Source organism: Alligator sinensis, unplaced genomic scaffold (assembly GCF_000455745.1).
Source record: "Alligator sinensis unplaced genomic scaffold, ASM45574v1 scaffold313_1, whole genome shotgun sequence".
In the NCBI taxonomy this organism is placed as follows: Eukaryota; Metazoa; Chordata; order Crocodylia; family Alligatoridae; genus Alligator; species Alligator sinensis.
The window spans coordinates 1,494,291-1,518,892 of record NW_005841939.1 but is presented as its reverse complement, the minus strand read 5'-3'; the positions used below and the strand labels follow the sequence as shown (position 1 = coordinate 1,518,892).

Here is a 24,602-nt window from a genome sequence, read left to right as displayed (position 1 = left end):
GAGTGCTGTTCTTTAGAGGTGCACTGATATATCGGTCCATATTGTCCCCCCTACCAGGAAGAGCCCAGTGCTGGCCCCAGCAGCAGTCTGCCCTTGCCCAGTTCACAGATCTGCCCCACCTGGCACAGATCTGCCACACTTCCTGGGGTGCATGCAGCAGTGGGAGCTGCCTCCCCACACTCCCCTCCCCCCTGCCCTGGCTGGGCAGTGCCTGCCCCTGACCCAGTGCCAGCCCCACTCCTTCCCTCACCACAGGGGCCTTGGTCTGCCCCACCTTCCCCGCCACCACCCAACAGACTTACCAGCCGGACACCACTCTCCAAGCTGGCAGGCTGCATATCAGCAGTCAGATCGGTATCAGATGATATATCTTGTTAAAAATTGGCCATTGGTATTGACCCCAAAAAATCTGTCAGTGCACCCCTAGTATTCTTTTATTTGTAAATGCTCCAGCGTATCTTCAGTGCTACAGCCCTTGGAGTTGCAGGTACCTAGATGAATAGAACTCACTTGGGAGCAAGAATCTGATTTCACCCCCATGTAATAGAATATTTAAGTTAATAAAAAATGTTCGCTATTTCTTCATGTCTGAGTAACTTCTTTGTGTGTGAAACTTATAGTATAAAATTTTGTCCCTTTAATTAATCTACTGCATTATTTTTAAAAAATGAATAAACTTGAATATAAAAAGTTGGTTTTGTACTAGCATATTAGCTAGGCCTTACATTTCTTTGTAATCTCATTACATTGAGTAATTCATTAAATTGATCTGATCTCATCTTTCATGCCAGTTCTTCAGTACCTCAAAAGGATTATTATTGAATGCCTGACAGCATATTGTTAAGAAATATGCTTTAAGAAAAAGTTCAGTTAAAAGCGTCTTGCAGTTAAAGTGAGGCTTAATTAACCATAATAACTTTTATCTAGAAATTCATTTCATTTCCGTACTAGCTAGGGTTTTTAAATGTAGATTTTTGGATGGACTTTCAAAGGCATGCTATAACTCGACCAAAAAGTATGCACTTAATGTTAGAGCAGTGATGCCCTGCCTTTCAGCCTTGCTGGCCAGATCCCAGGCCCCACACACAGGTTGGTTTGTGAACCTGATCCAGCCCTGTGCTGGGCCACATTATCTGGGTTGTGGGGCTTCCTGTGGGTCCAGAAATCTGACAGCAGGGAAACGACAACTACCACTGCTGCTGTTCCTGCACTACCAAAGTTCCAGACGTATGGGGAGTCCCGCAGCCCAAATGATGCAGCTCCACAAGCCAGAGGTTGACTGCTGTGCTAAAGCAGGTCAGTGGCATATTTGAACTGCTTTCTACCAGAGGCTAGACAAGATGATTATAAACGATATTTAAGGGCCAGAAATGACCATCAAAACTTATTTGGCTTCCTAGTGAAAATGATTGTATCACTAGTCCTCTGTTTTCTTCCCTGGGACAGATTAGATCAAGTTATGGATCCAACCAAAATCAGGAAGACACCTGAGCCAATGGGAAACATCATGGATTTCTGAGTGTTCCAACTTCCTAGATGCTGAAAGTCTTGATGTTGCCTCCTTATTAGTAAAGAAGAGCTTGGTGTTATGGTGATCAGTTTAACAGTGGCTACAAGGATGGAAAAACAATGGACCCTTCTACCTATTTTTATATAAAGAAAGAATTGGGAGCTGGAGAAGACTTGAACTAATCAATTGATTAACCCAACCATGGGAGAAAATGCAAGTTTTTGGGAAAGCTTGATCTATGCACATCCTACTTGTGTGAACTGGAAGCCAGAGGCAGAAGGTTCTATCTACCATCTAGCTAGTATTCTGTTTGTTGTTGGCTTCATGGGCGGAAGTGGATTTTTTGGGCTACTATATGTCTACAGCTTACTTGGATTGGGTTTTCTCTGCGCTTCGGTCTGGGCTTGGCTGGATGTGTGTGCTGCTGATATATTCTCCTGGAACTTTATATTGTTTGTGATCTGCTTCATACAGTTTATTTATGTTACCTATCAAGTTCGGAGTGTTTCCTTTGAAAAAGAATTCCAGGAACTCTACAGTGCCCTTTTTCAGCCTCTGGGAATCTCCTTAAGAGTTTATAGGAAGATTGTCCTGTGTTGCAATTCAGAGGTGGTTACACTGGAGAAGGAGCATTGTTATGCCATGCAAGGCAAAACACCTATTGATAAACTCTCTTTGCTTATATCAGGCAGGTTTGTATCAATTTCCATCTTGGGGAATATTTTTGTCCTTCCTAATATTTTAAAATGACTGCATTTATTAAATATGAACAAGTAACATACAGCTATAATAGCTTAAATATGCTGACACCTAATGTTTCAATTTATCCTGGAACTGTCCAGCATAACAACACTGAGCCCAAAGACTAATAGCTTAAAGATCAAGATTGTCAATTTTTTCCAAACCATCATATTATACTTCATCCATCTTTTCTTGTAAAAGTTTTTCAGATAAGAGTGTGCAATTGCATACATCAATGTGTGTGCAATATAATATATATTACCCACCTCTTGTCCTGTTAATGCTTGAGGCCTTTTCCTACTTACCTATTCTATTAGTATAAACTGTGCTTTATGTATTAGGTTAAGTGATATCCCATGCATTCTGGCCAAAGCTAAAATCATTTTTAATGTAGTATCACCATGCTGTAGACCATCTGGCTGCCTCAAGGATGCGTTGGAGTGGGAAGGACATAAGAAACAATCTCCCTTTTACAGCAGCTGAGCAAATCAGTCCTTGCCATGTAGCTATGCTGAAGGAAAGGTACCTATCCTTTCACACGGGAAGCTTAGGTTACACCCCTTCATGAGGTGCAACATGAGGTACTTCCTTCCCATATAGCCCTCTAAAAAGCTGTACATGTAAGGAAACAAAAAGGGAAATTTTCATAGTCTAAGGACATTTACAAAACTTTCGGTAACTTATTTAGAAGTCATATGTCTCCATGCTATTTCCTGTTCTCAAACTACAGCCCTTGTAGGGCTTCTGGTATGGCTACTCCTCACTTAACGTCATAGTTACATTCTTGAAAAGTGTGACTTTAAGCAAAACAATGTTAAGTGAAGCCAATTATATCACAGTAGTTACCTACTAGCAGGCGGTGGCCAAACAATGTTATAACCGAACATTGCGTGACTTTAAATGAGTATGTTCTCTAATAGATTAGTGATGTAATAATGAAACAGTGTTAACCGGGATGACATTAAGTGAGGAATACTTGTACAGCATGACATGAGCTGTACATTTTACATGAATAGTGTTTGCCACAGTGCTTCCATTCCTGCCCCTGCCATGTCTCTTCCTCACCCTCTCTAAAATGGAAACCCATTAAACCCTGAAAGGGATTCTACAGCTCTAAAAGGAAGAAGGCAAATGATGTTTCCTCTAAGCATACTAGCCACTTCAGGCCACTAGAGCATTTTATTCAGTATCTCCATAAGCCAGTTCCTATGGAATAAGGACTACAGGATTTGAACCGTTCTGGCTTGGGTTTGTGTGTGCATATTCATCCTGTGTGATCCTGTTAAGACAAACTTACTGAAACAAACCAAATAATTGAGTAATGAAACAAACCAGATAGATTATCTCAAATCCCTATATTGATGATACTCACACCTGACTGCTGTTTAATATTACAACTAAGCCATTATTGCACTCTTTACTGCTATAGATGCACTATTAACATCCACTATATTTTGGTAGGATCAGAGTGACAGTTGATGGAGAATTTCTGCATTACATTTTCCCCCTTCAATTTTTGGATTCTCCTGAATGGGATTCACTAAGACCCACAGAAGAAGGTATTTTCCAGGTAAAACTTCAGGGTGGGAGGGGAGGGTAGGATAGTGTTGGGGCTGTACTTCTGAGAACTGGTGCATTGTTAGTCATTAAGACCGTCTCTTTGTATTATATCTAGTATTTGAGTATGGTTGGGAGGAATGTCCTTGTTCATGATCTGGTTGCATGTTCTGTTGGTATGTTCCTTTATTTAGTTTTATAGTATAACTGCAAAATCTTAGGGCACTCTTACACATGCTCCAATGCATCGTGATTAGAACATGTCAGAGCAGACTCGATTAATGCTGGAGCATTCTAATTGGAATGTTCTAATCGACAAAGAAAGGCCTACTGGTGCTGGACTTCTGTGAATATCCAAAGGAAACTCCCAAGTGTTTCACTTAATTAAGGGCAACGGGACCAAGCCTTTACTGCAGTTTTATAGTTGAGATCATTGCCCCAGAATTTAGCTATTTTTAATCTTCTGTTTTACAGGTAACACTTACAGCAGAGACTGACTGTCAATATGTGGCCTGGAGGAGAAAGAAACTGTATTTACTCTTTGCTAAACATCGTTTCATCTCGCGTCTCTTTTCAGTTTTAATTGGGAGTGACATTGCTGATAAACTATATGCCTTGAATGACAGAGTGCACATAGGAAAAGGATTTCGATATGACATCCGTTTACCAAACTTCTACCATGTTTCAGTAGCAGAAACATCCAGAGTGCAATCTACAGAGAAAATCCTGAGCAGCTCTTCAAGACAAAAGTTAAATAATGTTACAAACTGTTATGGCCAAAAGAAAGAGACTTTTTCTTAATTATTCCCAAGATTAGAAAGGGAAGTGCAAGTTTATAAACTGAAAAAAATCAATCTGAACAATACCTAGCAAAGCCAAACTTGATTAAGAAGTGCCATTTACTCTAGTTGTAATAGCTTGGATGCCACCTCTCCCCTGTAGAGCCAGCTGGTTGGCTTGTACATCTCGACTTACCTGGGTGTTATAATTACTTTCTTTTAGTTGATTTTGTTAGTCTTATTACTTATAAGGGAAAAATGAATCATGATGGGATGATGCTTTGTTGTAATTGTTCTGTCTGCTGTATATTTTAAAGACATTTTCACAGTGATCTCTTTCATATTTATTCAAACATACTTGCCATAAAAAATTATGGAATCACTGTTTATTTTTGTGGAAAGTAACAGGCAAGTCTTAATACATCTTGACTTGTTTATTATATTCATAATTACACTGTGAACCTTGTCTTATTTAACTCCAATTGACTTTTGTCCTTTATTCCTTTTTAAAACAGAATGTGAAATACACAGCAAGACCATCCCATAAATGGTTGATTTCTCTCAGGCTATACTAAAAAGACATTACATGAAAACAAACATGTAATTACTGACTTCAAAAGAGAAGAAGCAATCCTTGTAATTGCTGCCGAGTATATAGTAGAGAGAAGGCTGTGTAGTGCTTCTAATAGAATGTCATGCTGCAGTACCTAGTCTTCAAAGATGTAAGTGCCAATTGTAACATGTACAATAAATATTATAAATCGATTAACCACCGAACCATTGAACATCATGTTTTACAGTAATCTCTTTCATTCAGGTGGTTATAACAAGGCTAACAAGTAAATGTCTGGGGCTACCACCATAAAGCAGTAAACTATGGCATTTTTGCTTCTGAAGCACATTGGTTTAGTTTTCAAAAGTTACTTTTCTGTGCCCACAAAGTTGTTAATGTAAAATATACACTCTGCCTAAGTTTTGGGCTTTCTTAATGCATACAGCTCCACAGACAAGATTTAGTTGAAAGAAGCTAGTTTTATACCTTTTCCAATACATTTTGACGTCATTGTGCCTTTTGGGGAGAGATGTATGAATGTCTTTCTACCTAACCTTTTTGATGCATGTCTGTAATCAAAAAAGGAAGACTCGTTTCTTTTCTTTTTTCTTTGAGGCAGGTTTACAGGTTGATAGATAATAAAGGTAGACTGCTTTTTCAATGTTTAGAACTTAAAAATTGCTCTGGGGTTTGGGAGGAAAAGCTCAGTCCCTCCAGACTGAGAGTGACTGTCAGAGGCTCTGCGATTGGGAGTGGCAGGAGGCACATGTGGAGCGGCCAGGGTGGGACGGCAGCAGGACACGTGTAGCTAGGCTGATCCATGCTCCCTGTCACCGGGGCTGGGCTGCATGAGTGGGGCAAACCCCCTCCACTCTCTGCGGTGAGGGAAGGAATGGGGCAGGGGTGAGTGGGCAGGGGGTCAGAGCCCAAGTACGCAGGGGTGCTCCTACGCTGCACGCAGCCTGGTGGAGGCCTGGGGGCCATGTACCCTCTGGATCTGTGCGTGGGGCAGAGGTGGCTGCTGCTGCATGTTGGGCTTTGCGCTCTGAGCCCCGTGCACAGGTCAGGGGAACATGTGCCCCCTGGGCCTCTGCCGGGGTGCATGCAGTGGCAAGAGCCCCCCCGTGCGCCTAGATGAGCCTCCCAGGCTCTGACCCTCCTCCAGCCCGGCTGGGGTCCCACTCACCTGGTGGCAGGGGGCATAGGTGGCAAAAGTGAGGGGCTATCGGGGCTAAGCCCCCCCACATGCAGGGTAGCGGTAGGGCCGCAAGGCGGCCTGGCTGCAGGCGTCTGGCAGCTGCAGCAGGGGTGGGTAGTGGCACGACCGCAGTGCTGAGGGAGAGGGGGCGGAGAGTGGAGTAGGGGCAGGCCCTGCACAGCTGGGGCAGGTGCGGGACAGAGCCATGAGCAGCTTGTGTATGGAGAGGGGCATGCAGACCTGGTAGGCATGGGGGGCACACGCCCTCAGATCTGCATGCAGGGCAGGGTGGCGTTAAGCTATTTCTAGCATGGCTGTATGGCTGCACGGCTCTCGAATGGGACTGGGAGGTGGTGAGGGTCCTACAGAGAATTTTTGGGTGCCTGTAGCCCCACTGCCAGCACTGCTGCATGGTCAAAAAGCCATGCTAGGAAGAGCCTGGTGCTGCCTTGGCCCTAGCTGGCCCTGTCCTGCTCCGCGTGCAGATCCAGGGATATACGTGCCCCCCTCCCCACATAAGTCACTCATGGCTCTGTCCCACTGCTGCCTCGGCTGTGCAGCGCCTGCCCCTGCCCCGCTCCCTCCCTCACTGCTGTGGGAGGGAGGCAGATCAAGGCCCCAGCAGTGAGGGAGGGAGCAGGGCACAGGCAGGAGCTGTGGTGGGTAGGGGACAAGCGGAGGCCTGGGGGGTGAGGGAGGGAGTGGGGCACAGGCAGTAGCAGGGGATGAGGCCTGGGGGGCATGCTCCTGCCTGTGCCTCGCTCTCTCCCTCACTGCTGAGGCCCCTCACTGCTGTGGGAGGGAGGCAGATCAAGGCCCCAGCAGTGAGGGAGGGAGCAGGGCACAGGCAGGAGCTGTGGTGGGTAGGGGACAAGCGGAGGCCTGGGGGGTGAGGGAGGGAGTGGGGCACAGGCAGTAGCAGGGGATGAGGCCTGGGGGGCATGCTCCTGCCTGTGCCTCGCTCTCTCCCTCACTGCTGATGCCTCAATTTGCCCTTCCCCCCCCGCCCCCCCCCACAGACTTACCTGCTGGAGGAGGGGGGCACCCAAACAATTTTTTCTCCCTCTGCCTCGATCTGCCCCCCCCCCACTGCCTTCTGCACAGACTGACCTGTGGGGTGGGGGTAGTGGCACAGGGTAGATCTTGGTTTGCTTTTTAATTCAAAAAGTGATCTCCCCATAAAGGTTGGAGACCACTGTACTATATAATTTTGGACATAATGGGATTTAAAAAAAAACAGTTTTTAAATTGATTAGAAAAAAAAATTGCCGTGACCTTCACTCAATGCAAGGAAAAAGTACAGTACTGCATAAAACTAGGGTGTTTCAAGTTTAGATTTGTCCTTTTTTAATAGTGCAATAAGACAAATATGTAATGGACATGTCTTTGAGACAATGCGCAGAAGACGTTCTACTGGGCATTAGTGTGGCAGGAAAAGTGCTCGCTAATGCACAGCAGATTTAGTCTAACATTCAGTAGCATCACAAAAAGAAAAAGCATTCACGTGCCCTAATGCGCTGTAGCACCAATTATGGCACATTAAGTTAGTACCTGTCATTACTTAATGTGCCAAAATTACGGTGCATTAATGAACATGTAGACTCGCCCATTTGATTACACATCCTAATGACCTAATCCTAAATTCATATTAATTAAAACTGCTGCATTATATACTCCCTCTTCTACATAACCTGTCTGTAGAATAGATGCTTTTATTTCTGCAAACATGTGGTATGCACTGCAGACACAGAACCACTTGTAGGATTTGACGCTTCATGGTGCCGAGTTATATCAATGGATTGGAGTAAGAGCATGCATTGCTATGCAGCACTGCAGTTCAAATATTTTAACTTTTTCACTTGCATTCTGCCGATTCACCCATCTAAGGTAGCTGAACCTAATATCTTACTTTTCTAAAGACCTTTAAAAAAGAAATAAACTTTAAACAAAAAACAGTTATTTCCAGAATATTTAAACCTTAAATCTAGGATAGACTAAAGCCAAGGATTTAATTTGCCTCTCTAATCAGTTTTGAACTAATGCAAGGTTTTTACAGTCACTATTTTATGAACACAGACTAGAAACAGCAATTGAAACCTGGGCTTCAGGGCTTTGTAATGTTGTACAGGTTTATTGCTCTTGGATATTGATACAAGAGATTGCTTTTACCTATTGATACTTTTAAGAGTAGGAGTGAAATCTTGGCCCTGCTGAAATCAGTGGCAAACCTATTTCTGTCAACAGAGACCATCATCATAGACTCATAAGATTATGTAATCTGCTCTCCTTTTATAACATAGGTCAAAAAAACTTGCCCATACATTTCTGAATCAATCCCATAATTTCTGCTTGAGCAATATCAAAATAGGAACTTGCTGACTTTATTTTAAAACATCAAATGATGTAGCATGATTCCTTAAATTGTTCTAATAGTTCATCACCTTTGGGCACCTTGTGACTTATTTTGAGACTGAATTTTAATTTGCCCCCAACCACCATGCCTTGTTCTGCTTCCTTCTCTGCTAGAGTCATTTACCATCAGAAATATCTTCCCCATATAGGTACTTGTAGAATGATCAAGTCAACTCTTAACCTACTCTTGGATTAACTAGACTGAGCATCTTTAATCTCTTGTTATTAGACAAGTTTTGCAGCCTTCGTATCACTTTTTGAAAAATGTCCCATTTCTCATCTCTTTTTGGAAGTTTGAATACCAAAAGATGTTATCCATAAAACTCAGTTCTACACACAGGGGGATGTAAAATATGATGGCAAACCCACATATTCTTGCTATGATGGCATGTGACTTGCAAAGTATTTTTTGTGAAGATGTGCATCATTTACTTATGCCAAAATGGGTAGGGTGAAATAATAAAACCTCTTACCCTGTCATACTGTCTGTATGCATGGTTGTAATGACAGAGAGGAAGAGTTCAAACCTAATTCTAATCTAATTTACACCAGTGTCTTAATTGGAAATCAAACAATGCTAACCTAATTAATTATACTTGCTTACTAGGGCTGTGCAAAGCTTCAGGTGGTGATGCGATTTGGAGGAGATTCAGCCCCATTTGGTGGCCTAATCTCCAAATCTGAATTGAATCAGAGGACCATTAAAAAGGTCTGAATCGATTTGGGCGGTCCCTGCCCGCTGGAGCTGGTCTTGGAGCTGGTAAGTAGGGGGCAAGGGAGGTAGGCCTGGAGGAGGGGGGAGGGGACTATGGGGGTATCCCAGCCAGGTCCCAGCCCCACATCGCTGCCGTGCCCACCCCAGCTCCTGGTGCATTTAAAAAAAAAAAAAAAAAAAGCCCCACTCACAGGGTGCTGCCAGGCAGGGGCAATCCTCACTGCCCAGCATTGCCCCTGTGTGGGGCTCTACATGAGCTCCCTGACCACCCCACCCATGGCTGCCCCGCCCACCCCAGGTCCGGCCCTTTAAGAAAAAAAAAAACAAAACCCCAAAGCCCCAGACTCACCAGCTCCTGCAGTGGCTTTGGGGCTTCAGGGAGCTCGTGGAAGAGCCCCCCATGTGGCATGGGGCAGCAGGGATTGGCCCTCGCCAGGCAGGAACCACTGAGTCTAGGGGTTTGGGATTTTGCTCTTTTTTTTTTTTTTTTTTGTTACCCTTAAAGGGCCAGAGCCTTAAAGGGATGTGCCTGGGTGATTTGGAGATTTGGCAACAAATGAATCTCTGAATCAATTCAGGACAGTGATTCAAATCACTGAATTAAATCGCTGTCCTCCAAATCCAAAGCGAATACTAGCCGCTTCGCACAGGTCTATTGCTTACACCAGTTTTAAGCCAACATGACCTCATCAGTGGAGTTAAGAAGCATTGTATGGTTAAGCTCCTACTACATAGATTCACTTTAAGTGGCAACTTAGTCTCTGAATAGTTCCACGCTACCTGGTGGAACTGCTCCTGAAATTGAGCCCAGTTATACATGAGTAAGAGTGGAAGAATCTGGTGCAATGTGACCATGTACTTGTTTATTTGTGCATCATCCAATTGATTAATGCTTTAAGAATGTTTTAAACATGTCAGGCTGAAATTCCCCTTCTGACCCACAGTGGGATTCAAATTGCATGTGACTACACAAGCAAAATTAACTGTGCTTTGGGAGGAAGCAATATGGAGAGAAAAGGATACTACCAGAGAGTCATATATTAATTTGGAGCTTTGGCAACATTTTCTTAGGGAATTCAGTGTTCTTGCTGTGAGGAAACACTGGTTGTGGAAGTTTGTTTTTGGTGCTACAGGCCCATGATAGAAAAATGCATGGTTGATCAAGCATGTAAAGAATCATGGGCTTTATTTTGCCATTTTAAGTCCCAACCAAATCAAATAAATGAATAAGTGGCAGAATCTTTCCCAACTTTCAACTTAACAGGACCCTGATGCAGATGTAAGTGTGAACATCTAAGAGAATTTACCCTATGTAGTATTCTGCATTGTTCAATTTTTCTAATCAGTTTAGGAAAGGGAAGGGTTTACAATAGAGGACCCAGACAACCTCCTTCAAGACCTGCGTTCCAAATAATCATTTACTTTGGAACAAGCCATATACTTTAGCTCTATCTGTTCAAAGAAATATTGAGAACTGAGTACATTATGATATGTCATGTGCCTGACAGGCCTATTTGGAGGAAAAAAGGAAAAAGCAGAGGACAGTGTACCAGATGACCACAGATTCTTGGATAAACATGTATCCTGTGAAATTGTTCCCCTACAGTCATACAATCGTGTGTTGGTATCACCTGCCTAGAAAAAAAGAGTTTGATGATGGGACATTTATGTAAGTGACCCCATGTAATGCATACTATTATACATTTTCAATACATATGAAAAATTAAACTAGTGTTGTACCACTTTGGTAAACTAATCCTGCAAGCCATCTGTTGTTGACCCACTCACAGTTGCATACAGAAATGAAAAGAAATAAAAATAAACTGTGCACTGAAGTCAAGGAATGAAAACAGATTAAAAACTACTTCTTTTCTACTGATGCACTAATTGAATTTTTTTTTTTTTTAAATAGTAGCATATTGCAAAAATAATTTTTGGTATGAAGGAATGAGTACCATGTCAAACTTGACTCAGTAGGCTACTATTGAAAGGTATGTATTTAGGTTTTATTAATATACATAGTAATATAAGTAGTATACTTAATTCACAAGTCCTGAAGTATATATACTTTTTGACTCTGCTTGTATAATTCATACTAACTTTTCTTTTTCTAGAACATTGTTTCTGTCTGCAGTTTCTAGTTGATCCATCTATCTTTTATATGTGGCAAAAGCTGTAGAGTGTCTTACATGTACAGTACTGATTGCCATAAATAATCAGATTGTAAATCCAAATGTCTGTCACGACAGTGGAATTTTGTGATATTAATAATCCACCATGAAGGTGCTCAAGATGCCCACCTCCTATACACAATCTTCTCTGTTATTTTAACTTCCAAAGTCTTTTTCTTTATTTTACATTGAGCCTCATCCTGACATGAATCAAAGGAGTTAATTGTGCTTAATGTTGTAAATGAATCGAAGGGTGTAGGTGGAGCTTTGTAGATAAAAAATGTGTAGGAGAAAAGCAGCACAAGCAAGTCATGTGAGATCCAGCTGTTCTCAGAGGCTCAATACCCAGTGTGACCACAGTGGGACTATTTGTACAAGTAAGGGTATTTTGCTCCAGGTCAAAATTAATATGCTACTAGAATTCGCTTACAAAGCAGCACATAAACATAGTTATCAAGTAATGGGGAAACAAAATATTTCAAAGAGCTTAGGGGAATAGAGGGAGGATATTCTGGTGGTTAGAGCACTATGTTGGGACACAACATCTATTCAATTTTCTACTCCCCTAGCAACTCAGCAGTAAAATGGGGATAGAGGTACTTTCCTCCCTCATAGTGGCTTTACGGAAACAAATGCAAGGAGTATGAGGCACTCACTCAAATATTGTAATGATGAAGTTGTATAAGTAGGCAATTGTGATAAAAGTTATTCATAGTCCCTATCTGAATGCATCCTTTGCTTTTGTCCAGGGACACTGGATAATTATTGAATTAAACTCTTTGGCCTCAGTTGACACGTCTGTGAGGCCCGATTGTTTTTGGAGATCTTGACCTCTTTACCTCAGTTTGCCAGAGCTGAGTTGAAATAATATCACCACCAAGTTTCACAGTAGGCCTATGAAGATAAACATATGAATGTTTTTTGAGCATTCAGCGACTGTGGTCAGAAAGCAGGATAGATTTGTACTTTTATAGATGCTCATGAAGAAATTCATTAGTTTGTATTCAGTACATGATTCACCAAATGAAGCTCCGGCCACACTGTTTGGGCTCCGGCCATTCACTGTTTGGGGTATAAATAAACACTCAATAGATGAATAGTAACTGCATATGGCAGAACTCCCATGGAAAAAATATAGTATGGGACATAATCTAAGCCTATCATAATGCATATATGCAAAGGGACTGAGTTAAGGTTGCACAGGTAACTGGCATTTTCTATCTTTGCTTAGATTTGAAACTTCAATGTTCTTATAACATAGATTCTTTTTGTGCAGTCTCAGCCCCTCTTGTTGAAGCGAAGTCACCACACACAAAAGGAATTCAAGATTCATGGAAGCAAGGAAAGAGCAAAAGGGAGAATAACTTAGTAGTCTAGTGGTTAGTTCATTCACTTGTGGGGAGAGAGTCTTAGGTTTCACTGTCAGGATTCTTTCTGCATTTTACAGTCTGGATAAAACACAAATGTTGTCTGGGAGCAGGGACTAGAAACCAGGACTCCCTGATTGTCTTAACTACAAAGCTACAGAAAGAGGGAGCCCTAGCAGGCACCTGGTTATGGCACTAGGGTAAGCCTACACTCAGCCACTTAGAAAGATAGCAGCCCCACACTCAAGTCTGACCTATTTGGTCAGCAATAGACTCCAGTGCAATAAGTACCAGAGTTTATGTAGACATGCCCAATATATAATCAGTGGGTGCATCTACATGTGTATTAGGGTCAGATTTGAGACTCCTAATTTTTTTATCTGATTTTGATACATCTTACATTATATTTTACTAAGACACTTATTTTACTAAGGCCTTATTTTAGTTTCTAGACATGCAGGACTCTCCTGTGCCACGTTTTAGGCAGAACTGCCAGTGAATAATACATCATAGCCGTTACTTGTTTTTGCCAAGTCTACATTGTCTTGTTCTAACTCAATTACAGGTTTTCAGTACAGTGAGCGTGCACTTAGCATATAAACTCATATTTGAAACAGTTTGGGGATTCATTATAGAGGGTAAGTAGAACATTATGATATATATAGGTGCTATTACCGGATGTCAGATTTAGAATATAAAATGTGCTGTTATATGGTTTTGTTAACTAATGGCACTTTGCATTTCGCCATGGGCAATTTATGTTAGAACTGTATTGCAAATAGTGCTTTATAGTCTAAGATTAATATGGTATTAGGTATAAGAAGTGATGATGACATTCTTAAAATGTATGTAGGTACCTTAGCATGCATTTCTAAGCACTTGCGTGCGTTTGGTTTTTTTTTTTACAGAAAAAGGAACATTAATACCTATTCAGTGGTCATTTTATCTATGTTCACTGAAATTTGAGGAAAAGTTTTTAAAGGATTTTGTGCTAAATACTTTAAAAGAGCATTCAGATTACTTCAGGAATATTTCATCCTAGTTTTTCTGGTTGAGTTTAAAATAAACTGCAGTATATATTGGCGGGCATTTTATTGTAGTTAATTAAAACATACAGAGCATGAGATCAAAATTAGGTCTATTGTTTATATATTTACAAAGTGAGTGTTTCGAGTACACAAGAAATGCAGGTTCAGACTCAGTGGGCACATCTACATAAGATGTTTACTGTGGAGTAGACTAATTAGTTCCACAGTAAATGTTTTCCATTCTATTAGGCTGCAAGAAACTAATTAATTCCACAGCAGGCTAATACTTGTAAATACAAGTCCTATCTGGCTACGGATTTTTTTTATTCCACAGCAGCACACATACAGATGCTGACACAGCTGGCTGGGCATGAGGGTGCTTCAATGCAGTGGCTGCCTGCTGGCTAGCTTCTACAATGGAGCAGCCTCAGCCAGTCCCCTCAGCATGTTGAGCCAGGTTGGAGCAGCCCCAGGCTGGCAGGCTGATGCTCCGGGTTCCCTGCTAGCCAGGGCTGCTCTGACCCTGCACAATGTACTGCAATCCTGGGTGCCTGTGTAAATGTGGTGCCCACCAGCAATCGACTCCAGCACAACAAGTACCAAAGTTTATGTAAACATGCACATTATATACTCAGTGGGTGCATCTACATGAGCAATTAGCATGCCTGAATAAACTCCGTTGCAGTTCACACTGGAGTTTATTGCTCCCAGGTGTGCCGTTTGCATGTGTGCCCTGAATTGTAGCACGCTGAGCTGGGGTGGCGTACTGCTGGCTGGCCTGAGGCTGCTCCAAACCAGCTCAATGTGCTGCAGAAGAGCTGGCTGGGGCACAAGGTGCTTCAGTGCGAGGCTAGCCAGCAGGCAGCCCCTGCACAGAAGCACCCTCCCTCATGCCGCAGCTAGCCCTGTCGGCATTTACACATGCACTGCAGTGAAGTAAATAACTGTGCCATACGATAGCACTTGTGTCTGGCAGTACTATCCCACAGCACAGTTAATTAGTTTACTCTGTCCTAATAGCACCACATGGGTAGACACTGACATTTTACTGTGGAGCTAATTAGCCAACTCCACAGTAAACATCTCGTGTAGAAACAACCAGTGAGAGCAAAGTATATTTTTCAGTTACCACAGAGTATGTGAGTTGAGGACTAGAAATTAACCAAAGGAAATACTTATGGATATCCCCATAGCCCAGAATTATGCTCAGATGACACTTTGGGAACTGTTGTTCTGAACAGCAAATGCATAAAATGTTCATTCAGCTCCATAGACTCACTCCTGTGTGGTGAAATAGAACTGTGCTTACTCAAAATTTGGTTAAATCCTTGCTCTTGACATTCAGTCCCCAGAAGGTATATTTTTATTTATTATCCCCTCTGTCTCTCTGTTCTTTCTCTATCTCACTATTTCTATTTTTTAGCACTTTGATTTCTGCTTTCCTCTGTCCCTGTTTCCTGAGCACAAGGAAGATATTGGGAGAATACCTTTTTATATCCTCTCATATCTGCTCACTTGACATTGTCCATATTTAATCAGCTCTCATATTTTTATTCTCAAATCCTGTCTTGTTCTGTTGTCATTTATTTAAATGTAAGCTCAACATACAAATTTCTCCTTCCACTGTCCTCTGCTTCCTCCTCCAGTTATTATTGAAATCATCTTTTCAGATTTCCCTTCTTTTCTTTAAGTTCTTTTTCAGTACCTCTTAGTCCTACTGAAGATTTTAAGCATTTCTCATCTAATTCCTTTTTCTCTCTCCTTTTTAATAAAAGAAATTATCAGTGGAGTAAAGTTATTCCTGTAATAAAACCAGCTGTCTTCTCTCTCATCTGTGTTCACAAAAATCATGTTCACAACAATCTTTGTAGAAACATATTGTGGACAGCCATTACTATGGAGTAGCATGAGGATTAGCACAACTTGCTTATGTGTGGTCATCTTGAAAACACTTTGCATTTAGAAATCAGCCAGCAAGGGAGCAGAGAATTCATACACTGTTCCGAATCTGTAGTAGCAGGGACCCTTAAGAAAAGGGATGCCACCCAAGCAGGAAACAGTTGAAATGCTAGTTCATTATTTTACTGCTCATGTGCAAGTGCAGTGCAATATGAAAGTAACCTGCCCTGGCTCTTCAACCCTGACTAAGGACATGTCAAAGTTCCCTCCTCCTTATTGGTCCACAAGGGTTAGAGTTTCAGTTGGGAATGCATTGAGTAACCACTGGTAGGTTGAAAGTGGCTATAAGGGACAGTTTGGAGGCCACACACCAGAGTGCCTGGGCACTTAGCAGCAGAGGCCCTGAATGGGGCAAGGGTACAAAGTGGACTGAGGCTGAGGAACTAAGGCCGGAGCCAGTGGGCTAAAGCCAAAGGCTACAGCCAGAGAAAAGGGGCTAAGTCTGATGGACTTGAAGCTTTGACAGGGCTTGGAGCCCAAGTGGGTAGAAACAAGTATCGAAGATAGAAGGTTCAGGAAATGGGGACTGTCGCAGGGCACTAGGGTGTCCTGCTCCTTTTAAGGGCTGGAACTGCTAGGGAGAGGGCCCTAGCAGTCAGTTGGAAGCCCCAGCTGCTGGTTAGCAGGGTGGCCAGAATGAGCTCGTGGGCCCACACCTGCCAGAGGTCAGAAGGGGCAGGGCCTGGCTCGTATATAAACCCCAGGCCAGAGGCCAGTTCCCTGCCAGCAGCCAACCGGGAAAGCTCTCCCAGAGCAGGCAAAGGGGAGAGGCCTGATTGCAAGTGTAGCTTCTGGTACTGTTGAGGGACAGAGCACGCCCTGTGTAGCTCGAATTATGTTATAGCCGGGCAGCTTGAGTTATGTTATAGCCTTGCTGTTGATTTCTGTTTACAAGCCTGGTGGTTTGGGTGAAACTATTTGGGGAAGGAGGAGGCCTCATTGGGGGCCAACTGCAGTGTAGGGACCCCAGCGCCAGAGAGGGTGTGGCATCTCAGGGGCACGCAGACCCCCGTGCCAGAGAGGGCATGGCACGAGGGGTGCAGAGACAGGGCTGCGGAAAGCCCAGGCACCAGTGAGGCGCAGAGACGAGGCTGCGGAGAGCCCAGAGAGGACAAGGGTGCCAAATCATAGTAAGGCCTAGACCAGACAACGTCAATACCATCTGTGAGGCTTGGGGCATGGTAAAGGGGCGGTTGGAGCCACGTATATAGCCCATAAGGCTGGGGTGTCCCAGGGCATCTGTTTTGAAACAGGACCCACAAGGGGTCCAGGACCCACGGGGTTCAAGGAAATCCATCAGGACCGTGTCCAACAGGACGTGAAGGTAGCCTTCCTATATTACAAATACATCAAGACATGGTGGGCGAGAATAGAGGGTGCCTTTTGGGCCGAATTGGCGCAGTTGAGGAGCCCTAGGGGTAACATGGCCATCCCTGAGGACCCCATTCCGTGACACAGATGAACACCTCTGAGGCATGGGTGTAGCTATGGAGGGCCTAGGGGCCACAATTCATGCCCCAATTCATCATAATTCATGATTAGGGCCAGCAGATCACAACTGGTAGTACTGGGCATAGACTTCCTATGCGAGTGGGGTGTGGGCCCAGAGAACAATAAGGTGGGTATGCCAAGAGGCTGTTGGCCTAATGTAGAGATGGAGAGAGGCACCCGAAGGAAAAGAAGCACCTAAGGACTCACCCCAGTCCCAGAGGACAGGCTCCCTTATTTCATAGTAACATTCCACCAAGGCATGGCAGGAGAGGTTAGGCAAGGCAGTAGTTTAAGGAAACTGGGTGAAACGGGTGGTTCAGACTGCCAGGGGCACCACAGCCCAGAGGTGTACCTTGCTAAACTTCTCTATTTACTGAAAGACTCTCATCTTTGTATTGAGGGACTGCCAACAATGACAATGCACATGACTGAAGACTTAATAGCCCTGTACATACTTGTAAGTGCAGTGGACTGGGAGTTGAGAAATCTGGCTTCTGATCCTACTGCAAATAACTTCATCTCACCTTGCCTCTGTTTCCATTCCTGTACCCATAGTCTTATCTCTTTGAACAGTGAGGTTTTAGCGGCAGAGTTTGTCTGTAATCCTGTAACATAAATAATAAGCATGTACTCTCTTCCTTGCATGCATGAGGAAACCAAGGTACAAAGAAGCTAGATGACTTCGCCAGAGGTCACAAAGCAGTTCAGTAAAGGTAGGAATACAATCAAGGCATCTGCTTTATTTATGAGGCTATGTTTTCTGCTGCAGCCCATTAACTGTAAAGACTATTAGCTAGAGAATTAGAGAACCTATTGGCTAGAGAACTAAGCAGACTTTAATAGCTAGCGGCAAATGCAAGACAAACAGACAGGCCATATTGCTACACAACATTCAGACTCTTTGGCCTATGTAGGGTGACCACCTGTCCCTAATTGGGTGGAACAATCCTGGGCTGAATGACTCCAGGCCAGCATACGTCTTGGATTCCCCTCGACACAGTCAAACCATAGCAACTACTGTCCCAGTATTATGTGCAGGTATTCGGGTTTTACATTTGCTGCTTGGGGCTGGGAGTAGTGGGACGTAGGGGGTGCCATATGCATGTGGCGCCACATGCACGTGGCCAGCAATACACCCAGGCAGCAGTGGAGAGCAGCTCCCCCAGCCACCTGCAGGTAAGTCTATGGAGGGGAGAAGGGGGCATAGGCAATGTGGAGGGAGGGCAAATTGAGGCCCCCACAGTGAGGGAGGGAGTGGGGCAGGGTTGTTGGCTGGGGATGGGGGTGCTGCCCATCTGGGGCTGTTCATGGGGCCTAGGCAGAAATGCACAGCCTGACCAGAAGTGGGATGGAGCCATGGGTGGCTCATCCAGGGGGTTACAGAGGGGCTGGCTCCCCCCCGCCCCCCGCTGCATCCCCAGAGAAGGGGTCATGGGGGAATATGTGCTCCCTAGACTTATGTGCAGGGTGGGATGTGGGCTGCTCACTGCAGGCTTGGGCTCCCCACCACTGCCCTTCCCCCAGGGCTTCCGTAGCTTGGCAGGCAGGACCTAGTGCAGAAGGTCTGAGCAGGGCAAAGAGGCTCAATGTCCCGCTTTTGCATTTTGAAAAGGTCACCCTAGGCCTACATATACTAGAAAAGTGTTCCTATTTATTTAAAAACTGATTTGGATAATCTGGGGCACAACTTTAATGTATTTGATTTTACCTTATGGCTATGTCAAATTAATTGATAGATTTCCACCAACTTGTGCTTAATTGATATAAATGAGGGTCAAATCAACTTAAATAGTTCTCTGTTAAGGATTCACACTAGTTTGATCAAAGGAATTTTAAGGTGAAGTCACTGAACTAGTATATTTTCCTAGAATGGTCAAGGTCTTCGTCTTAGCTAGCCTAAGCTAGTTCCTTTTAGTTATACAATGCTAAGTAAAATTATAGCTACTATTAGCTATATAGGTATATGTTTTATTAACTTTAGAAACTAGCTCCACTAGTATAGGTCCTATTGGCTGTAGAGTATTTATTCATCTTCAGATGTAGATTTTTTTAAACAATATTTTGGGATGAAAGCAGACTCATTTCAGACAAGACTATTCTTCCATGGACCGTTGCTTACTGTTGCAGTAATTATCATCTAATTTTGTTTAAAAAAGGTATGTAGCCTACATAGATTTAAAGGAAGCTCTTGACTCCATAGACAGATTAAAATTATGGAAGAAACTGGAATTAACATCAATGGATAAAGCTCTCTTACAGTTAGTCATTACTTTCTATACAAATACAGCATCTTGGGTGTGTGTGTGTGGATTGGTTGTGTCTTGTTCAATAATTTCCCAAGTAACATATGGGTATGACAAGGATGTTTGCTTGCTCCACTACTTTTTAACTGATTCTTGAACGATCCAAAATAGGTGCTAACAGGGAATCAGTTCCATGCTCCCATGATACTGAATTCTGTTTTGCTTTATGCAGATGATCTTTAAAAAGAGGAAAATGAATGTCTTTATTAATGGGAAATGTTAAGTACTGGGTTAATGAAGAAAAAACTCTGGCTTCTCTAACAATTCAGAGCCTGCTCTATACTCCTTAGTGTATTTGGTAGCTGTAGGGTAGGAAAGAGGCCATAAAGTCAGCCCTTAAGGCAATTAGGGCCAGAGTCATGAAGCAGGATTGTGTGACGAGGTCGGAGCCCCAGGCCATTGGAGAGACTACGTGGGGCAGGGGCAGAGCCCTGGCTGAGAGACTCTGTGTGTGGTGGGGTTGAAGCCCCAAGTCAGGCAGGCCGAGTTGAGCCCAAGGAGTAGCAGAAAACCAGAAGGAGCACCCAGAGTTCACCAAGCTCTCAGGGCAGCCTCCCCTCTATTATAGTAATACCATTAAGGTGTGGCAGGCCCATGAGAGGCTGGACTGAGAGCAGGGCAGGACTAAGGCAGCCACCAGGGGGTATCATGGCTGCCATTGGGCCCCATCCTGCTGCACTACCAAAAAGACAAAGTCTGTAAATTAGAGAAGATTTTCATGTGATCAGTCCAAAATCATGTGAACCCAGTTATGAGTCCAAAATTTATGGAATTGGGATATGTCTTCTTATTTAAAAAGAAGATAGATATTTAGTTCTCTCAGAGTTCACTGGCAGCAGTATCCACTTAACATTTTCTGCAGAATTATATTTGGTTTTCTCAAACACCTCAGTGGCGATTCATCAAAGGTTTCCTCCTTACCACCCCCACCAAGAGAATCAACTCTCCTTGACTCTCATTACGGGCCCAACCCATGAAGCTATGCCTTGAGCCTCTCTCAGGACATGGGCACACAGCACTTGGAATGGTTGAAATGTGGCGTAAACCTGAAGTGGGCTGATATACAAGCCTATTAAATTAGTTTAAAACCACTAGGAATGGTTCAAAAGTGTACCTGGAAAATCAAGCATTATTTTGAATTGGTTCACTGTGAACCTTTCTGTGACATGCATATGGTCGGTCCTCTTGGCATCCCACACTGCCCCTCAACCACTCCCTTGCAACTGGCCCCTCTGGTATTCAACAAAAACTCTACTGGCCCCTTCTTTCCTCTTTTGTTGCTGCTTTTTAGTCCATAAGTGTCACTTGTATGGCCTGTGGGCCAGATTTGATCCACAAAGCCTCCCTATCTGGCCCACCAGACTACCAGATGGCACCAGAACTTGGACCTTTTGGCCCTGTAGGGCATGGCCACTGGTGGTGAGCTTGGCATGCCATCACCGGATTTCAAGCTTCTGCTACCCCCACCCCTGCCAGACTCTGCACTATCCCCATCAGACCCTGCACTCCAGCTGCCACTGATTTCGGTTTATTTCTGAACTTTGGCTTTGGATTTCCCTGTGGATCTGTTGTCTGACCCCAGTTTGGCTCTGCTCTTGAATTTTGCCTTGTGGATTATCCCTCAGATTTGGTATTTGGCATCTGATCCCCAGATGCTGACCCTGAACTGTGTTGTGGACTCTGCCCGTGGTTTCTCTCTGCAGGCTAACCATTAGGCCATACCATCTACACCCCAGTCTTATACTATCTACCATATTTTATCATATACAACAGGAGCAATGTGTAAGGGGTGCACACAGGTGCACATGCATGCCCTGACTGTGGCGGTGCACCCCCTACAAAAAGGTGCCACTGACACTGTCGGCGGTGCCTATGTGTGGTTGTTGCTCGTCACCCTCCTCCCCCCCAATGCCGCCGGCAGTGTCTGCAGGCAGTCAGTGATCCCTGCTGACTGCCACTACTGGCCACGTCTGTGGGTGGTCGCCGGTCCCTAGTCAATGCTCACCACCCCACCTGCCACTGACAGTGCCGGCAGGGTCTGCGGGAGCTCCCGTTAACCGCTGCTGCACTCCCAACATGGCCGGGGCATGCATTGTTCATGATATACAACATGTATTTCCCTGCAAAATCAGCTCCCCAAAAATTGGGTGCGTGTATTAAGCAGGGAAGCCAATTTCTTGCCCAAGATAAAAGCATCCCTCTTTGATTCCTGCTCCAGAATGCAGCACCATTACTAATACTATTCAGGCAGCTGAGAGAGACAATTGACTTAGTGGCCCATTGTTCTTCACTCCACTGGTGTTAACCACTCTCTCTTTTTCTATGGTCTTGATGTTCTGCTAATCGAGCTAACCTTTCTTAGAGCAATTTGCTGCGTATTCCTGTGAGCCTGAACAAGAAAAGGACAATAAGTCAGGAGAAGATTAGGTTCTGCCTCTACTCTGTGTAGCCGCAACTCTGGAAACAATCTTTTTTCCCTTCATTCTGCCTTTCTAAAACAGGGTACATATTATGTTCTGAGGCATGTTGTATGTTGGGAAATACAGCAATCCCAAAGCAAGCCATTCCTGGAGAAACTGTAGTCAGTATAGATCCCATGTGCCTCCCAGTGCCCTCAGTTATCACGGGCAAGGGAACTGAGGGCTAAGGCCAGGGGTGAATCCAGAGGGGTGCAGTTGTATCCTTTGATTCCTACTCTACCTGAAGTTTAAAACAAACTGGCTGGTAGCCACAGCAGCATTTCTAGTCAGGCAGTGCTGAGGTAGTCAATTGACTTGGTGGCTCATTGTAATCTATGTGATCCCTTCCAAGTTCTTCATTCCGCAAATGTTAATGACCCTCTCTCTTTTTTTAATGATATTCATGTTCCACTAATCAAGCTATTCCGTCTTCTGCAATTCTGCTGTCTTTTACATCCTTCTGGTAACTGTAGCTCCTATTTCACACCCCTGCAGACTCTTTTGAACAGTTTTAACAGTCACTAGGTGTGGAAATAACTTTCAGCAAAGCCTCGGACACTGTTTACAGAGGCTCAGGAAGGCTTGATTTTTGGTTTCAGAATCTGAAAAAGAGGGACCTTCCATCCTAATGGCCGCAGGACTGAAGCAACATGGTAGGTGTATTTTTTGCCTTCCTTGTGACTTTTTCTTTTTTCATACACCATGTAGCAAATAAATGCATGGCCCAAGAAAGTGAGCTTTGCTTCTGCTGTGAGCTTGAACCAAACGATCTGTTAGCAAGGCTTCTAGGGCATTTTTACATGTACAAGCGCCGCAGCACTGGGCTCTTTGAAAAGTGCCCAGCACTGTGACACTTACACAATTGTAAGTGGCAAAATGTGCATCATAGATAGATTCATAGAGTCAGAGATTGTAAGGGACTGGAAGGGCAGGAAAGACAACTGGGGGTCAGGTGATCCCAGTGGGGTGACCATCCAATCTCCTCTTGAAGATTTCCAGGGTAGGTGATTGCACCACCTCCAGAGGGAGCTTATTTCACAGTCTGGACACCCTAACTGTGATGGAGTTTTTCCTAGAACTGAGCCTGCAGTGGTCTTCCAGGAGTTTGTATCCATTACTTCTGGTCTTCCCCAGGGGTGCCCTGGTGAACAGTTGTTCACCGAACCCTTGATGTACTTCCCTAGTGTAGCGGTAAGCTGCTACCAGGTCCCTCTCAGCCTTCTCTTTTTTAGGCTGAAAAGGCCCAAGTCCCTCAGCCTCTCCTCGTATGGCTTGCCTTGCAAGTTTCTGATCATATGGGTGGCTCTTCTCTGGACCCTCTCAAGTTTTTCCACATCCTTGTTGAAATGGAGCACCCAGTTGGGGTCTCACCAGTGCTGAGTAAAGTGGAAGAATCACTAGATAGGTTGGGGATTATTTTCCCCCAGATGGAGCACTTTACGCTTCTCTGTTTAACCTCATCTGGTTCCGATTTGCCCACCTCTCCAGTCTGTCCAGGTCCGCCTGTATCTGCAGCCTATCTGCAGGCGTGACCGCACTCCCCCATATCTTGGACATGAATTTGGCCAGTGAGCTCTTCACCCCCACATCCAAATCATTGATAAAGATGTTGAAAAGCGCCGGACTGGCATCAGCGCTGCAAAAATGGCGGCAGCGTTTTTTTTGAACTAAAACACCTCAGAGCTGCTTTAGTTCAAAAGCGCACTGCCACCATTTTCTGCACGCTGACACGCATTTTGCCACTTACACAACTGGATGCAGCACAGCGCAGAGGCGGCGGATTGAGTCCGCCCAGAAGCGGCGGATCTCTCATGCATCACTGAGCAAAACAGTACGTATATAAATGCCGTTAATTTCTTTTTTCCTCCTGAGGAAAAATGTGTCCGGTTGCCCTGAGGTACCACACTACAGCCACCTAACCTTCTGGGAATCTGGGAATTAAGGGGCATAACCTGGGGGCATGAACACCATGTGCCCCTGGCGGCTGGGGGGCACGGCGAGCTCCCGCAGGCGGTGGTGGCGCTGTCGATGGCCAGAGCGTGGCGGCGGCGGCAAGCTGGGAGCTCCTGCAGGCAGCCACGGCGCTGACCAGTGGTCAGTGGCGACTGCGGACCGCCCGCAGATGCTGCCGCTGGTGTCAGCTGCAACGGGGGTGGCGGCAAGCGGTGACTGCCCGCAGGCAGTGCCTTTTTGGAGGGGGTGCACCGCCACGCGCAGGGGATGCACGTGCGCCCGCGTGAACCCCCTCCTCCTCGTCAGTGCCTGGAAGGGGGCCCCGATGAGACTGTTCCTTCACTTAGGTGGGCTTGTTAACCAATGAACCCATTTAATTTGTTTTAAAGATCCCCCCCCCCCTCCC

The 24,602-nt window shown here is 44.4% G+C and overlaps 1 protein-coding gene across 6 annotated transcripts in view; it reads left to right on the top strand.

Moving 5' to 3' along the window:
• Window positions 1-6: 6 nt before the first annotated feature.
• Window positions 7-24,602, top strand: part of LOC102384676 (blood vessel epicardial substance) — a 75,904-nt gene continuing 51,308 nt past the window's right edge. The window contains exons 1-9 of one of the 6 annotated variants that reach the window (XR_003093099.1): window positions 7-1,296; window positions 1,447-2,202; window positions 3,713-3,821; window positions 4,283-4,558; window positions 5,103-5,309; window positions 9,358-9,510; window positions 10,974-11,134; window positions 11,378-11,456; window positions 13,569-13,627. Coding sequence is in view for 5 of the 6 variants with exons in the window: in XM_025199219.1 (XP_025055004.1) it covers window positions 1,712-2,202; window positions 3,713-3,821; window positions 4,283-4,558; window positions 5,103-5,162 (936 nt within the window). In the remaining variant the exon portion in view is untranslated. Of the gene's footprint in view, window positions 1,297-1,446; window positions 2,203-3,712; window positions 3,822-4,282; window positions 4,559-5,102; window positions 6,846-9,357; window positions 9,511-10,973; window positions 11,135-11,377; window positions 11,457-13,568; window positions 18,195-22,855; window positions 22,897-24,229; window positions 24,544-24,602 lie in introns of those variants that run through there. The other 5 variants (XM_025199219.1, XM_025199214.1, XM_025199215.1 and 2 more) reach the window with 5 other exon arrangements.